General features: G+C 50.8%; 8 protein-coding genes across 8 annotated transcripts; 4 read left to right on the top strand and 4 right to left on the bottom strand.

The window, feature by feature from the left end:
• Nucleotides 1–42: 42 nt before the first annotated feature.
• On the top strand, nt 43–1,834 carry BDW47DRAFT_114627 (cystathionine beta-synthase CYS4; the record flags this gene model as incomplete). Its single annotated transcript, XM_024814694.1, has 4 exons — nt 43–302; nt 391–425; nt 486–1,162; nt 1,220–1,834. The coding sequence occupies 4 exons, from the start codon at nt 43–45 to the stop codon at nt 1,832–1,834; spliced, it is 1,587 nt and encodes a 528-aa protein (XP_024676417.1).
• Nucleotides 1,835–2,281: 447 nt separating this feature from the next.
• On the bottom strand, nt 2,282–3,766 carry BDW47DRAFT_97076 (signal recognition particle receptor subunit beta). Its single transcript, XM_024820347.1, has 2 exons — nt 3,313–3,766; nt 2,282–3,232 (listed from the first exon to the last, which is right to left on the bottom strand). The coding sequence occupies exons 1-2, from the start codon at nt 3,523–3,525 to the stop codon at nt 2,480–2,482; spliced, it is 966 nt and encodes a 321-aa protein (XP_024676416.1). The 5' UTR covers nt 3,526–3,766; the 3' UTR covers nt 2,282–2,479.
• A 174-nt stretch (nt 3,767–3,940) lies between these two features.
• Nucleotides 3,941–5,796, bottom strand: BDW47DRAFT_97074 (aurora family serine/threonine-protein kinase). Its single transcript, XM_024820346.1, has 3 exons — nt 5,383–5,796; nt 4,358–5,317; nt 3,941–4,304 (listed from the first exon to the last, which is right to left on the bottom strand). Exons 1-3 carry the CDS (start codon nt 5,476–5,478, stop codon nt 4,164–4,166), a joined length of 1,197 nt encoding a protein of 398 aa, XP_024676415.1. The 5' UTR covers nt 5,479–5,796; the 3' UTR covers nt 3,941–4,163.
• BDW47DRAFT_97072 (TIP41 family protein) lies at nt 5,797–7,556 on the top strand. The gene is made up of 3 exons (XM_024820345.1): nt 5,797–6,209; nt 6,277–6,667; nt 6,720–7,556. The coding sequence occupies exons 1-3, from the start codon at nt 5,911–5,913 to the stop codon at nt 6,831–6,833; spliced, it is 804 nt and encodes a 267-aa protein (XP_024676414.1). The 5' UTR covers nt 5,797–5,910; the 3' UTR covers nt 6,834–7,556.
• A 286-nt stretch (nt 7,557–7,842) lies between these two features.
• On the top strand, nt 7,843–9,501 carry BDW47DRAFT_97071 (uncharacterized protein). Its single transcript, XM_024820344.1, has 3 exons — nt 7,843–8,325; nt 8,496–8,631; nt 8,688–9,501. The coding sequence occupies exons 1-3, from the start codon at nt 8,087–8,089 to the stop codon at nt 9,204–9,206; spliced, it is 894 nt and encodes a 297-aa protein (XP_024676413.1). The 5' UTR covers nt 7,843–8,086; the 3' UTR covers nt 9,207–9,501.
• On the bottom strand, nt 9,457–11,321 carry BDW47DRAFT_211 (aminopeptidase P family protein). Its single transcript, XM_024818452.1, has 3 exons — nt 10,977–11,321; nt 9,869–10,901; nt 9,457–9,787 (listed from the first exon to the last, which is right to left on the bottom strand). The coding sequence occupies exons 1-3, from the start codon at nt 11,141–11,143 to the stop codon at nt 9,575–9,577; spliced, it is 1,413 nt and encodes a 470-aa protein (XP_024676412.1). The 5' UTR covers nt 11,144–11,321; the 3' UTR covers nt 9,457–9,574.
• A 192-nt stretch (nt 11,322–11,513) lies between these two features.
• On the bottom strand, nt 11,514–13,280 carry BDW47DRAFT_97069 (uncharacterized protein). The gene has a single exon (XM_024820342.1). It carries the CDS (start codon nt 12,961–12,963, stop codon nt 11,521–11,523), a length of 1,443 nt encoding a protein of 480 aa, XP_024676411.1. The 5' UTR covers nt 12,964–13,280; the 3' UTR covers nt 11,514–11,520.
• Nucleotides 13,281–13,889: 609 nt separating this feature from the next.
• BDW47DRAFT_204 (putative C6 finger domain protein) lies at nt 13,890–16,422 on the top strand. Its single transcript, XM_024818438.1, has 2 exons — nt 13,890–14,290; nt 14,477–16,422. Exons 1-2 carry the CDS (start codon nt 14,141–14,143, stop codon nt 16,304–16,306), a joined length of 1,980 nt encoding a protein of 659 aa, XP_024676410.1. The 5' UTR covers nt 13,890–14,140; the 3' UTR covers nt 16,307–16,422.
• The last annotated feature ends 88 nt before the right edge of the window (nt 16,423–16,510 follow it).

Below are 16,510 nucleotides of genomic sequence, written 5' to 3'. Positions count from 1 at the left end.
TTCTGCGCACAACTGACCAAGTATTCGATCTTGAGATCCAAAATGTCTTCAATTACCGCACCCGGTGTCCCTCCGGTGGCCCTGGATACCATCACCCAGCACATTGGCAACACCCCTCTGGTGCGCTTGAACCGCCTTCCGCAGAGCTTGGGGATCGAGGCCAAGGTGTATGCGAAGTTGGAATATTTCAATGCCGGCGGTAGCGTTAAGGATCGCATTGCCCTGCGCATGATTGAGGAGGCAGAGCGGTCTGGGCGCATCAAGCCCGGGGATACCCTGATCGAACCTACCAGTGGAAACACGTATGTCGCGCCTCTTGCTTTCTTGTTTCTCCCTTCAATTGATCGTGTCTTGGTGAACTGACAGAATCGCTTAATTGTCGTCTATTAGTGGTATTGGTTTGGCTCTTGTTGCGGCCGTGAAAGGTTGGTCTGCGCTGATCCGAACTGTCGCTCGCTGGACCGTTGCTAATCTTTTTGAATTAGGATACAAGACGATCATCACTCTGCCGGAGAAGATGTCTGCGGAGAAAGTCTCTGTACTACGGGCCTTGAACGCAACTATCATCCGTACCCCCAACGAAGCCGCATACGACTCCCCCGAATCCCACATTGGCGTTGCTAAGCGTCTGGAGAAGGAGCTGCCGAACGCCCACATTCTGGACCAGTATGGGAACGTGAACAACCCCCTCGCCCACGAACTCGGCACGGCGGAAGAGATCTGGACCCAAACCGATGGGCAGATCAAGGCCATTATTGCCGGCGCGGGAACCGGCGGCACTATCACCGGTCTGGCGCGCGGCCTGAAGAAGCACAACCCGAATGTTCAAGTCATCGCGGCTGATCCTCACGGTTCGATTCTGGCTCTGCCGCCCACGTTGAACCAGGAGCATGTCAACGACCCCTACAAGGTGGAAGGCATTGGATACGATTTCATTCCCGAAGTCCTTGACCAGAGTGCCGTCGATAAGTGGTATAAGACTGCCGACAAAGAATCATTCCAGTACTCTCGGCGTTTGATCGCCGAGGAGGGTCTTCTTGTTGGCGGGAGCAGTGGAAGCGCGATCTCGGCTTTGGTGCAAGCTGCGAATGACTACAAGTTTACCAAAGATGACGTTGTGGTGGTTGTCATGCCCGATAGCATCCGTAGCTATCTCACAAAGGTATGTCTACGGCGGACCTCCCTCATCCATCATGCTAGAGTCCTAATATATCTCTAGTTTGCCGACGACGACTGGCTTGCCGCAAATGGCCTCCTCACCCCTCCCTCGGAGGAAGCTACCCCTCTTTCCCCGGCACTCCGGGCTCAAGACAAAAAAGATCCTTTCGCTGGCTCGAAGGTCCGATCCTTGCGGTTGAAGCCGATCACCACCGTCCGCCCCGATACGCCCTGCGAAACAGCGATCGAAATGATGAGAGATCGCGGATTCGACCAACTACCCGTGCTCGCGCCGTCCGGAAAGAGACTCGCCGGCCTCGTCACCTTGGGTAATGTCCTCAGTCGAGTCACCCACGGACGCGTATCCGGAAAGAGCCCCGTCTCCGATGCCATGTTCAACTTCAACAAGATTTCCGAGGTTGTTACGGACCCCAGAGACATGGGACTGGCCAGTCCCAAGGCCAACGGCGACGGAAACGCAGCACCCAAAATCAAGAATCGGAAATTCGTCGAGATCACGATGGATACCCCGCTGAGCGCCTTGAACCGGTTCTTTGAGTGGAACAGTGCCGCTGTTATCACTGAGAAGGACGAGCAGGGCATCATGAGACCGGTGGCTGTTGCCACCAAGGTTGATCTGCTTACTTGGATGCTCCACAACCAGAGCTCTAACTGAAATTAATGTGTTTGAGACTTTCGCATGCAAATGCAATGTGCATTGTGGGGAGATTATATGTAATTAAGGAATTTTGGCTCGACCTATATAAAGTATAGAAAGAGGGAGAAGGCATGAACACACGCCACTATATGGTCCGTCATGTTCAATGGGATCTGGTATTAGAGTTCTCATGGTTTTCCCAAGTCAACTACATATAACGTAATGCTGTTACAAGACATGACCACCACCGAGACGCCTTTTTGTTGGAATTGCAGTGACACTCACACCGCACCAAAATTACTTCGTGTGGCACCACTCCAGCTCCGGCTCTACGCATCGTAGCTCTACGGGTGTCCAAAGCTCTCGGATGGCCAGATGTCTATAGACTCAACCTTCCCAAAATATGCTACCGCAATCTCTTCGATATTGACTATACATCATATAGCGACAGTCTCACTTGTAGTATAAAAGAGTCATGATATTATATTCCAATATACCACTGTCTCCGGGTCCTCGATATATGCCATTTCCACTGTTACATAGCTAGCCGGCACGCATAGGTAAAGCGTTATCATGTTAGATTTGGAAGTCCTTGACTTCCATAGTAGGGCTGCACAATTTCCCTAGACGAGATAATCAAGCAAGAATACATCGGAGGTCTGTCTAAAGACACTGTCCAATCCACTCCTCCCATTTTCTCACCCCAGCTCCGAGGTGACCCTCCTCATCCCCCTTCACAGCACCACCGACAACATCAACGCTGATGCCAATCTCGTCTCCGAGGAGATCGAAAGTGAACGTGTCGTTCACATCGTTACTGCCCAAGATATCGTCCTCTTCCTCTCCCGTGCCAAAATCAGTGTTCGCATCCATGAGACCCTTGCTCTTCGACTTGCGTATCCGGTCAATTTCAGCCTCGAGGCATTGACGCACCGATCCCGGCGGGAGAGCAGTGAACAGATCTTGCTTATTGGCAGCCACTAGGACGGGGACTTCGCCAGCGACCTTGGCCACGTTTTTGTTCTTTTTCTTCAATGCACGCCGTTGAAGAACGAACAGAACTTCATATAGGTATGAGGCGGTGTCACGGAGAGTTTCGGGGTCCGAAAGAGCGGCGGTGTCGACCATGAACAGGACCCCGCGTGCTTTCATGTTGGAATCGTTCGATGTTGACATGGTCGCCAACTGGGACAGGCCCTGAGACCCGCGCAATTTCCCATGGCCGGGTGTGTCTTTCACTCGGTATTTGACTGGATTCCGGGAGATGTCTTTCAATGACGAATCGTTGACGGACCGATATCGGTTCGAGGCGGTTTGGACGGAGGCGGGGAGGCTCACGGTTGCCAGTGTAGATGATTGGGAGGTATGCGTGGTGCGAGACAGCCTTTTGGCCAGTTGGGACGATTTGGATTCGAGCTGACCGATAGAACAAGAAATTAGCATCTCAGAGCTGGCTTGGAAGGCAATGTCGACTTGACAATGGAAGGGAAGCTTACCAATGATACAAAAGCAGTCTTGCCGGAGCCACTAGGGCCGAGAAGGAGGAAGTTGGAAGACGGGGGTGAGGCAACCCGGCTGTAGAAGATCATATGAAGCAACACAGGCAGTCCGAAGGCAAACAGAGCCGTGAGAGCAATAGCTATGGGATTTCCATCGAGCAACGCCGTTGCTATCCCCGACAACGACTTCCAGTCGCCATGGTACTCCATAATTGCCGTGTACTGTGCTCGGTCAACTAGGACAACAGAGGAAGGACGTGGTTTTCGACAGTGCAAGCGGCAAGGCGCGGGGAAAGAGATCAATTATCCTCTCCGTCTGGTTTGTGAACCCTGAAATCAAGCTCTTTGCGGAATCGTTGCCAGTGACCACTATCCAACCATTTTTGAGTTCAGTGCAGGATCCAAAACCCAAACTACTAGTTTCTGGCTAGGTTGGGTGGGTGGACGTTTGGTCGGTGGGCCAGGAGCTTTGTTGGGCGGAAAGAAGACGGGTGGGAGCATTGGATCATGCCACCTTTAGGATTCCCGGGATCATCCTCGGCCGGCCTTATCCGTTATGTTTCGCAAAACATCGGTGTTTAATTAGGGTTTACGCTGTTCTCCTGAATGTCATGCCGAGGAAATGCTTCACTTTATCGATTTATGCAGTCATTGTCATATATTATATCGACTACTCCAGGTTTCCCAATGTAAAGACCAAGCTTGTCCTAACCCGCAACTCCATATTCAAGACAAAAAGACAGAAAGCCGAGACCAAAGCAGAAAAGCGAAGAAGCTAAAAAGCGCTAGAAATTTGAAAGCATTCCGTATGATCAACACCTAGAACCCCGTGTCATGCATAGAGACAATTATGCCTTGTTGTTATCCTTTGAAGAAGAACCAGAACTCCTTTTAACGACGCGCTCGTCTTTGACGCAGTGTTTGAGGATCCAGGGGTGCCGTTGGATTTCATCGAGTGTGATCCGCTTTTCAGGATCAAGGACAAGTAACTAGGGAATGTAAGTGGCCATACGCATGTGGAGGAAAAGCGATGTAGACATACCCTCTTTATCAAATCTTTCGCCTCCGGACTCACGAACGAAGGCACTGACATGTCCGCTCGGGCAATGCGCCTTTGTGTCATGACGGGGGTGTCTTCAAAGGGAGCTTCCCCGACCAAGAACTCGTAGGTTAACACTCCCAGGCTCCACAGATCAACCTTCTCACTGTAGAAGTTGTCTTGTTGTCCCGGCTTGAGCATCTCTGGGGGCAAATAGTCCAGAGTTCCACACATGGTTTGACGCCGGTTATTGGGTGCATGGACACTCCAACCGAAATCACTGATTTTGATCTCTCCATGTATACCAACCAGAATGTTCTCGGGCTTAATGTCACGATGCATGACATGCTTCTTGTGCAAGTACTTCAGAGCAGCAGCCATCTGGGCGATATACTGAGCAGCCTTCCACTCCGGGAAACGGTGTTCCTTTCGGAGGTGCTTGTACAGCTCGCCACGGCCTGCAAACTCCAAAATCAGGAAGATGCGTTTGCTGTCGTGGAAGTGGCCATAGAGCCTCAGGACGTTTGGATGACGAAGGTTGCTCTGGATCTCAATCTCCCGTCTCACTTGTTTCTGTACCCCACCCTGTTGCAACTCAGACTTGTGCAAAACTTTGAGCGCGCACACAAAGCCGGAGGATCTCTCTTTGGCTAGGTAAACCCGGCCAAACTTCCCTTTTCCAAGCGGTTTCCCAATCTCAAACATCCCAAGGTGTAACTTCTTTGGTTCGGGCTGCTCGTAGAGTGCTGATGTATGGCGCTGGTCGCCATTTTCGTCTACAGCACGATGCGAGAGTCCACGCTGATGCCCCTTGCTGGGAGACGAGCCAGCACTCATTGCATTCACCTTGTTGTCATTTGTGTTTTGGAGGGCGAGCTTTAGAAGGTTGGATCTGCTGTTGCCACTGTTCGACTGCGCCGTGGGCCCATGGCCCGCAAGGGACACAGCGGTCGACAAGGAGCCCTGGAGTGTGACAACAATCAACACACTAAACCTCTTAATTCAGGTGTGGAACCAACAGCAAATACCTTGTGTTTGGAATAACCACTGCTAGGAGCTGCGGATTCATTCTCATCCTTGACAGAAAGATGCTCCAATCGAGCTTCTAGGGTCTTGGTCGACATGGCGACGGAGCTTCGTAACGGCTTCTAGAGTGTTGGAGAAACAACAAGAAAGTAAAAGGTTGTTACAAAAAGAGAGACGCGTTCATATAACCATAATCAGCTCCTTGATGGTTCCTCCAAATAGATGAAAGCAGGGTGTTGGGTGACAGCGCAAGTTGGCGAGGAATAGATTGAAGGAAACCTGTGTGAGATGGTGCTGAGTGCTGAGCGGGTGTTTGTCGCAACCGCCCTGCTAGCATCACCCCAGCAACGCTATCGGGCCACCTTTTCTCCGACCTCCGCGGGGTAGGATTAACACCCTATTGCACCGCCAGAACAGTGATATAACGTCAAGACTAAGGAACCATCCTGCTAGTGTTTCTCTAGGCTTCAAGATACCGCAACAAAGCTACAGATCATCTTCTCAAATTGTGAACATATATTGACGACGCCATGGCGGATCCGGTTACCATGTCCCCAGGAGCCCAACAACCCAGTTCTATCTCGGTCAAGGGTTTCAAGATCACCACGCAAAAGTTGCCAATCTTAAAGGCCGATCCGATTGAAGACATGACCAATAAGCTCGGGATTACGCCACCCGAGATGATATTCGGTGACAATTACGTTGCGATAGAGCATGAAAAAAGTGGCTGGGGTATCAACTTCAATGCTTTCGATGCTTTGAATCGGGTTGACAAGACTGGCGCATCGATGCTGAAGGTTGCATATTCGAGAGAATGGCAGAGTAGCAGGTATGGATGCTTAGTTGTTTGCAGCATGATTGCATATCCAAGCACTGAGCGGCTAACACATGACCAGAGAGAAAACTCATGAAGGAATCAAGGAAATCGTCAAGCCGTTTGATTGGTCCTACAGTACAGACTACACGGGCACTGTCTCTCGTAACGCAAGGGAGTTTGAGCCGACAACGCAAGCCATACCTATCGAGTTACTCAAGCGTCCGGACCCGATATTGTTTTTCGATGAGGTCATCCTTTACGAGGATGAACTTGCGGACAACGGCATCGCTATGCTATCCTGCAAGATACGAGTAATGCCGGACCGGCTACTTTTGCTATTGAGATTTTTCATGCGTTTGGACAATGTACTCTTCCGTCTCCGGGATACAAGAGTGTATGTGGACTTTGATACCCTCGAAGTTATTCGCGAGTATCAGTCCAAGGAGTGTGAATATGAGGTCGTTCGTCGGGTAAGCACATCCTATCTGCGGCTGAATATGGAAGCTAACCGGTTCATGAAAGACCCTAGCGGCTACGAGAGATGATATTCCGGCCGTCATGAGAGATGCCAATAGGCTTTCAGAGATCCTTCAACTCAAGGAGAAACGTTCAGAGCGAGTCATTCTCACCAAATAGCCAGTTCATGTTAGCCATGGAAAATGTCTCCTTGGTCTGTGTGCCTTATCACCGTTTCTGCGAAATAGAAAACGGGTTTCCTTGAGCGCTTGTCCGTCCCCATTCAGAGTGGCAGGCAAGGGAGAAAACATCAGGTGTTTTCAGGGGTAGAAGATCTCCAGCAGGTCTACCGAGTTCCACTGGGAACCTGGCCACCACTCTCAGGCAAGAAGTATCTCTACTCGCTGCATGTGCTCTGCAGACGCCCCGGGAACCCCCCGGAGCACTAGGTACGCTTGTCTTCAGGCTTGACAAACTCCTATACTCGACTACCACCTTTTGATCGAGCATACCGCCTGATCTAATATCCTATCCCTATCCAGCCCATGTCTCACCACTTTTGATGGGAAATCTGGTTTTCAATGGTGTTGGCCTGCAAAGCTTCAAGTCGTTGAAGGGCATGTTGATGAGACACAACCATGGTCTGAGCGCCGTTTCTGGTGGTTCATTCAACAGAATGGCAGAACACCCAATCATGCAACCCTCGCTGAGTCCAATTCAATGCCTGCATTAACGGGAAGTAATCACCGCCGACGAACGTTCGCCGGGCTACTCTGTTACTTGACAAACAAAGAAAGTCGAAGCATAATTACGATCTGAACCCTCGCAGTCATTGACAGGAATATACTAGAATGATGTAACAAGGATTTCCAAACATAGGCATGTCATCTGGGTAATTTGAAAATGTTGTTATATCACCAATGATTCTCTATAGATCTTTGGTTCTTTGAGCATCTGTATAGATCTGTGGCCCAATGGCAAAGGGGTAAGTTTGCTCTGGTACAAGCAATGCGACGCCAAGACAGCACTAGTAGTAGTTGTACCTGACTCGGATGTAATTTACGGTATACTGGCGGTACTCCTCTGCATGATCATTGGACACGGTGGTATTATCCATACCACCTAGTACCTAAGGTAGGTAGGTATCTGATATTATGCATCTCCACACTGCCCACCCACTCATTCCCCATGGAGAGCAGTTGGAGCTCTGGGATGCGACGCGAAGCTAATAACATCTGATCCACCTCCCCCAGTCACGTCAGTGTCTACTGTCACCTTTCAAACCCTTTGTTTTTGTTAGAACTCAGTTGTTCAGCCTAGATATACCATACATTGAATACATTGTGATCTTGTCTTGTTTATTGTCGGAGCTTACTTTCCTCCCAGCCACTGTTAATCTCTCCAAGGTCGGTGGACACGCCTTTTCTCCAACAATGGAGACGCCACAGGTCCAAGTTGGAGCTCGAGAGGTCTCTCAACGCCCGAGCGATGCTACTCCCAATACCAACTCCGCAGACGTGGAAATGACAATAGCGCAAAATCCTACAACCGAGACTCAAGGCGAGACCGCACCAAATATAAACTTGACAGACGCTCCACCCGCGGAACCCGTCGCAAATCCCACTGAAGCGCCGGCCGTCAGTCAAAAGAAGCCTGGATACCATTTTCTTGAGTAAGAGTCCCATCTTCCTGGGATGTTCTGTGTTGCGGCTTGTCATATAGCCTCTCCGGTCGTCTCCTTCACACCTCATCTTGTCATGCCCTGATGGAACACACTCCATATGCACCTCCCTTGCGCTCCGCTGTCAGTCCGATTAAATAGTCCTCACTGACCCGCCCAAGCTTCTTAACCTCTCCAATCGTGCAACTTATCGTTGGGAAAGGCGAAAATGAGACGACTTTAACAGCGCATCAGACTCTCCTGCTGGAATCTCCACTTCTCGCCGACGCTGTCGCGGGATTTACTGAATCAGGCCCTGTGAGTTACACGGTTGATCATTGCTCGGTAACTCCGCTGACTCCATCTTTCCACAGCGGCGCATTGAGCTTCCCAACGAGAACGTGGAGGCATTCGGTTATTTCTTACAATTCCAGTACACCCGCGACTACTCCGCAGATTCCCCTACAGAACAAGACGCAGCTGCAGCAGGCAAAGACCATAACGGCGAGCAATTGCTGAAGCATGCGCGCGTGTACACATTAGCGGAGAAGCTGGGGATCCCGTCTTTGAAGACGCTCGCGCATTCCAAGATCCACCGTATCAGCAGTACTCCTCTGGGTGAAATCACGTATGCGCGATATGTCTACACGAATACGCCTGCTGAGGACGCCACTATTCGGAAGCCTGTAGCTATGTTCTGGGCCCACAGGAGCCATGTTCTGCGCCATGAAGCCGAGGGAGAATTCAAGAAGTTGTGTCTTGAAGTTCCTGAATTTTGCTTCGATGTGCTTAGTTTAGTATTGGACCAAAAAGAAAAACGGGCGCTAGATAGAGCTGAGACGGAAGGCGGAGTTAGAGGAAGTGGGAGGAAACGCCTGAGGAGCGGTATTTAGTTGGAAACCGGTAACAGAGACCGCCAGATCATACGGTATGCTAGGACTCCTTAAGATTGATTCCTAAGCAATTGGCAGATTCTTAATCTAGCCGATTACCGAGGCATGCAAACCACCCATGGTGGGATTGGCATTGCCCGGTGCAATTGGGGCTCCTCTACCACGCGCCATTGTGAGATTTTAGGCCAAAACTCGGTGGTGTGTATATGCGAGAGCCCGTACGCATCACTACTTTGGGCTTACGAGAATGCTCTTTGTGGTATTGACGCTGTTATCCATTCAAAATGCAGTCTGGCGTGTCCCTTCATAACTAATCAAGATCGCTTTAGATGTCTGACAACTCTAGTTGTCATACTATACTCCATGCATTAGCATGCAGCCTGGCAGGCCAGGCTTTCAATTTCCTCAATAGCCTTGGGTGCGGTGGTCAAATTTTCATATCCATCTCGGGTGACATGTAAATTGTCCTCGATGCGCACTCCACCTACGCCCCAATACTTCTCCAAAACACTTGAGTCGATGTATTTGTTCAACTCAGCAGAGTCCAGGTAGGGCTGGATGATAAACCGGCAGAAATAGATCTAGACAGCAACATATCAGTAATCAACAACACCTCAGGTCTGCGCATTTTATAAAAAGTTTTGCGTTGCTTTGTAACTTACGCCTGGCTCGACAGTGACAACTGATCCCGCTGGCAAACGGCCTCTCACTCTCAGGTATTTGAACATAGAGTCCTTGTCCTCATAGTTCGGGTTGCCCCCAGTGTCATGAGTGTCCATTCCCAGGTAATGACCCAGACCGTGCGGGAAGAATGCTACGCTGACTCTCTTCTCAAACAACTCCTCCTTCGAGCCGCGAAGAATCCCTAGTTCCAGCAGGCCATCGATAGCGACCCGATGCGCGTGCGCATGCACATCCTCCCATTGCACACCTTCCTTGAGCATCGCAATGCATTCCGCCTGCATCTGCAAAACAATCTTGTAGATCTGGCGAGTCTCCATCGGAAATCTTCCCTCCAGCGGAAACACGCGGGTGATATCAGCGCAGTAGGTGCGGTATTCACCTCCAGCATCGATAAGAACATTCCCCTTCCTCTTCTTTGTCGCAATGTCGATTGTGTCGGCGTTGTTCTTCGGGTAGTGGAGAGTAGCCCCGTTCTCACCGCAGGCGACGATCGGATGATAGGACTGCTCGCGAGCGCCGTGGGCAATGCATGTCGCGATGATGACGCTCTCGATTTCCCTCTCATTCGTGGCAGACTGGGATTTGCGGAGAGCCGCAATGTGCGCCTGGGCTGTGATGTCGTTTGCTTTTCGGAGAAGGGCGATCTCGTACCCGTCTTTGACTACGCGGGTCGTTTCAATGGCGCCCTTCAGCGCGGTAAGGTTAGTCGCTGCGAAGCCGTTGAACTTGGTTTCATCCGAAACCTGGTCTGCGATTGCAAAGGCCACGGCCTTTCCTCCGTGCGCGGTTGCAATCGAGGACAGGGTGGCATTCACGTCTGGCGTAGCTTGCACGCGATCGACGTCATAGAGCTCAAGGGCCTCGGTTGCAGATAGGGGGAGGCCAGACCAGATCACGTCTTCTGGATCAGTTGCGGGGAGGAAGAGTGTCAGTTCGTCTGTGCTGGCGTTGTATACCAGAGACGAATCAGGTAGCAAGCAACCAGACAAGTAGAAGAAAGGGCGTCGCTGCCTGGTAGCCGGGACTGATTAGTCTCGGATTGAGATAGAAGACTACAGTAATGATGTCGCATGAAGGGGGACGTACCTAAAAGGCATGGGCTCGTCATTGTCCTCGATCATGCGAGTTTTCTGCGCCTCCAGATACACGACGGTAGGACTACCATTCGCGTGAGTCTCGAGTTGCTGGGCAACCCGGCGCGCATGAGCTTTGGCTGGATATTTACCAGCTATAATAGCATCCACGGTAGCCATTTTTAATCAGTTATTCTCAACCTGGGGGGTGGCAACTCCAAAGACACAGAACAATGTGGAACGACTTGGGGAACGTGGCACATCGGTCGAGCAAACCTCGAGATATGGGCGGGGTATCGAGCTGCGGGGCTCGAACCGGTTACCGTCGGTTTAATTGTACTGCCGTGCTATATTAAGTACCAGTATCCTTTGTCTCCGTTATCATTACTCGCGGTTGCAAAAAGAATGAGTATTTCCCAAGGAGGAAGTAAGTTTACCCTAGGTCATTTAGATCACAGGGCCGTCGCCAAGAAAATGCGAAAAGGTCAATGCCGGATATCAATCATAATATTTATTATTATAAGAAATGAGCTCCGCTGGGATAATCGAGAGTAAATCTACCTGGACGGGCTACCCTGGCTGCCAGAGACAACCACCTCTTCGAATTCCATTTGCCATCGGTCCACTTCGGCGAACTTCTTCGCCTGTAATTTCAACTCTTCGCTGGCGAAATTGGGCTCCGTATCTGCATCTGATTCTGACTCTGATTCAAGGTCATCCGAAGGGGGAGGTGAGGACAGCGGGGAGGACGTTTCAACAGGTTGGTTTTCCTTGTTCATTCCAGTGGCGCCGTGGGAATTGGATCTGTAATTACTTGGGTTCGCATTTGCCTGCTCCTTGCGCTGTTTTAAGCGACTCGAGCGAGGGTTTGCCTTCTTTTCACTGCCAACCGCATTCTGTGTCTTTTGCTTCGCCGCGCGGGTTCGACTACTAGATGGATGTTTGGGGTTGGTCTCCCGGTTTCGTCGCGATTTGTATGATGGCTGCGAGAGCGCAAAGCTCAAGTCGTCATCTTCCTGATCACTTGCAACCCCAAACTCGGTCCCATCGTGATGTCTTAGTTGTCTTCTAGGAAGAAATTTGTCTTGGAGAATTGCTGTAGAAAGGGAAGCCTTTTGGTCAACCGCTTGCTTGCGACGGGTTGCTGCACGTCCCGTCATACGATGCGCAGTAGGCGTGGAATCCGAATCTGAAGGACTCGAGAGCGCACTGCTGCTCATGGGTGACCTCATTGTTCGATTGAATTGCTCCGGCGACTCGGATCGCTGTGCCGGACTCGGGGGTTCGCTAAGGTCACTTTCTTCTCCGCTTGATTCAGGAAGATCAACGCCAGACCCTGTCTCTGTTGATGGAGACTTGGCAATATCCCGGTTCTCCGTCGACAGTTTGCGCTTGCGGGAACGTTCGCTTGAAGGTAACGACTGGCGGGATGGGGACGGCGAGGCAGCCGACCTTAGGGCGAGCGATTTCCCTCTAGAAAGGTTCAACGGCGTGGACTCATCCTCCGGGCTCAAGCCGCCCAGAAAATCGTCATCCAAATCAGAAGAGCCATCTTCCGCTTGCATCATCTGGAGAATGCTGGGTTGTCGAGGTCTCCTTCTGAAGTTGCTCAATACCGAACTTTCAAAGGCCGGGGTTCCCGGAACTTTCGAACTCATATCTCCTTTCCGTCCGGCAATGGAAAGCGTAGATGAATAGCCGCGGGCTCTTGTAGGTGGTCGGCTACCTGTGGCCGTTGCAGGTGACGATTCGACCGCCTGCTCATATGTCTTGGTCATCGGTGTCTGATTCCTCAATTGCCGTATGATTTCCGAATCCTGAGTGCCGGTGCCGATTTCCAGTTGGGATGCACCTCTCGTGCCATGCGTATTCTCTGTCGAGGCTTTGGATGTATCCCCTGAACTGACACCATCGCGCCTTGGCTTCGACGATACATTTTGCGTGGAAGCAGGCACGGCCTTGGATGTCGGGCGACTACGCTTTGCGGGCGGACGCGGCATTGTTGTAGATCGAGGTGATATATGCTATATCCGTGCCCTCTGCCGTGTGTTTTCTTGCGGAAAAGGGTGGTGTCGATCTTGGAAGAGTTGGGATTATGGAGTAGACTTCGTTTTCAGCTTCAGAAGCCCATGTCACTTCAGTGCCCAGAACAAGATTATTCGCGGAGGTGCGTGCCGAATGAAATTGTAGCCGTCAAATTTCGTCGATTTCGCAATTGGGTGTCAGCATTTGAGAGTGAGGTGATGATAACGATAAGTACAGGTTCGCGCGCCAATGTTGTTTTGCGACAACACCAGAGCGACGCGTGTGGAGAACGGGCAGCGGCACGTGTCTGTTCTCCACTCTCGCTATCTAATCGTCCAGACCTTAAGCCTTTACATACATATATGTGTATATACTCTGTACGGCATATCCGACTTTGACACGAACTTATGATGACTGCCGGCGTCTGATCTAGGAGCGAAGATACAGCTACTACCCATGCTATCCACTAACGATCGGATAATCATCGGATCAATCTTAAGAGCGGCAATGTTCCTGGCAAAGTCAGGCAATTCCAAAACGTCGGACAGATTGCGGTGGTATTTGTGGGGTGCGTTTGGTGCTGGATCTAACCTTATAGAGGCCTTACCTCCTTTTTCCAGATTAGCCAGACGGGTTTGGTCCATCATCATAGTCTCGAACCAGTGAGCCCGTGCTTTACTGCTGCAGCAATTTTAAATTAGTCTTTTCCCCGCTCCCCAAACCGTCAGACGTCCAGACTGGATGGCCTCTCCGGCTGTAACCTGGATCTAGTGGGCATTCGTTGACTCTGAAATGGTCTCTCTTTGCCTCCCTTGTCACCGTGATTTGATTTCATTCATGTAGTGCAAGCGTCGCTATTATTACCCGAGTCAACCCCACACTCGTTTCGCTGGACCATTCTCCGTGGCGCGACTCTATCGTCCTCTTCACCGGGCTGTCCCCTTTTCCTGAGCTGACAAGACCTCTCTAACGTCACATCTACCAGAGAGGCACTCGTTACCTTCGTTTCATTTTGGCCCATGTCAAGCGGCATGTGATTACCCTATGTCTAGAGACGGTACTCTACACCGTGAGCTCAAGCAGTGTGTTTCGTATATACAGTGATAAACACGCTGTCGCATCCTGCCTATAGCCTCCCCGGACATCAGCGCAATGTCCGCTTCGCCAGACCAAGACCGGGGAGTGTCGCTTGACGTTGCCGTCAGTCAAGCGGCTATGGTCTCCCACGATCTTCAAATCAGCAAGAAGAAACGAAGTAACTCTGAAGCGACTGAATACCCCCGAAGGCGTGCAACCATAGCCGTACGTACCGTACTCTTCCTCTCTTGTTTCCTCGCCTCCATCTGTTCGATGTTGCTCTGTTTGGCTCTTTCTCTGGGGGTGAAGGGGTGCCTTCACTGCTCACTTCCATCTTTCCTGAGCCACAGAACCTCGAATTGTAGATCGCGTTGGCTGCAAAGAGCTAACCGTTGATCATGGAACCAACAGTGCCAGATATGCCGTTTGCGAAAAACAAGGTGCAATGGCGCACGGCCAAGGTGTCAGCTTTGCACAGATCTTGACGCAGACTGCGTTTATCGCGAGCCTGGAATTAAACTGGATGCCGGTGATAAATTAATCATTGATCGGCTGAGCCGAATCGAGGGATTGCTCCAGTCTAATCTGGTAGGACTGACTGGTCATTTCCCGGTGGCCTCAACATCTCCAGCCACCAGTAATGACACCAACATTGGCAGTGATGAGATGACCGCGAGAGCAAATACCCTCGTCCCTGCTACACGTGGACGAACGTCTATAGTTGGAATGGGTTCTTGGGCAAATCCACCGACCAGCATCTCAACAATGCCTAAACTACACACCACGCCCGCACTGCACCTCTTGCAATGGCCCTTGATCCGTGACCTGGTTGCTGGTCCTTACGATCCACATACTCTTCTGCAGCTGGAGATGGTCCGTGAACCCCTCAAAATGAGCACTGCCATGGGTTTCGATTTGTCAAATGCGACCTCGTATGTCCAGGCTTTTTTTGAGCGCGTCAATGTCTGGTATGCATGTGTCAATCCCTACACATGGTCTCAATACTACAAAACCGCCCTTTCACTCGGGTTCCGGGAAGGACCAGAGAGTTGCGTTGTACTCTTGGTGCTTGCCCTTGGCTGCGCTAGTCAACACGGCACCATATCCTCGATCTCCCCGGACAGGGAACACCCAGGACTGCCATATTTCGTTGCTGCCTGGGGCCTCCTCCCATCAGTCATGATGCGCAACTCTGTGGTTGCTGCCCAGTGTATCGTTCTGACATCGGCTTACCTATTTTATCTAGTGAGGCCACTGGAAGCATGGACCCTCCTATCCAATGCAAGCATGAAACTACAGTTGTTGTTTGGCAACACCTCTCGTATCCCACTACAATGGAGGGAGCTGAGCGTGAGGATATACTGGAATGCCCTCCTCTACGAAAGCGACCTGCTCGCGGAACTAGAATTACCCCATTCGGGTATTGTACACTTTGAAGAACTTGTTGATCTTCCCGGGGGATTTGAAGAAGAAGAAGAAGACGATGATGATGTGGACGGCGATGATAGCGACAATTCTATTGACGATGATGTCGACGGTGACATCGATCTCAGAAAAGAACGCGGCGTGGACAAGACCAATGAACCTTCAGTAGGCCGAGACGAGCTCTGGTATTTCTTGGCCGAGATTGCCCTGAGAAGGCTCCTCAACCGAGTCAGTCATATGATCTACCAAAAAGACAACACGTTGACTCTTGCATCACTGGGCCCTATTGTCTCAGAACTCGATTTTCAACTTGCCCAATGGTATGACAACCTGCCTCAATCCGTTCAGTTCCCCCTTTTGCACCCCCCAATATCAAATCCGGTCCAGACGGTTCTGAGACTACGATATTACGCATGTCGAACTATAATCTATCGACCTTACATACTGGCGGTCTTCGAGAACGAACAAGCGGCCTCCGATCCCGTGGTGCGAGAGTGTTGCTGGCGGTGTTTAGAGGCAACGTTGCGTCAACTAGAACATATAACCAGCCATCGCGAGGGACATCTGCCTTACCTTTGGCAGGGCGCGCTTTCTATGGTGTCCCAATCATTGTTGATAATGGGAGCAACAATGTCACCCGCCCTTTGTGGACTACTGCCAGCCGCTGCCCGCGTGGACGAGATTATATCAGGTGTCATAGCAGAGGTGGAGAGGTATTCCCACCTCGCCCCGAGTTTGAAGTTATCTGCGGAAATTATCCGTGATGCGGAGAAACGGCGACAGCTCTGCTTAAGATCAGCTAGAGGACGGGTGTAGGTGCCTCTTCTTAACATATATATATATATATATATATTTTGATCCGTTGGTCTTTTTTCCCTCGATCAAGGCTATTTTACAATTACTTAGAACCATGTTTCCACGTCCGTTTTGTACTCTAGGATTAGAAAACCCAGGACTTGTTTCACTCACAGTCTTCTCGAGAATGCGATTGCATTGAGACCCAACAGCGTGTCATCGAGG

The sequence above is a fragment of the Aspergillus candidus genome (genome assembly GCF_002847045.1).
Source record: "Aspergillus candidus strain CBS 102.13 unplaced genomic scaffold BDW47scaffold_1, whole genome shotgun sequence".
Classification (NCBI taxonomy): Eukaryota; Fungi; Ascomycota; class Eurotiomycetes; order Eurotiales; family Aspergillaceae; genus Aspergillus; species Aspergillus candidus.
This window is presented reverse-complemented; position numbering and strand designations above follow the sequence as displayed.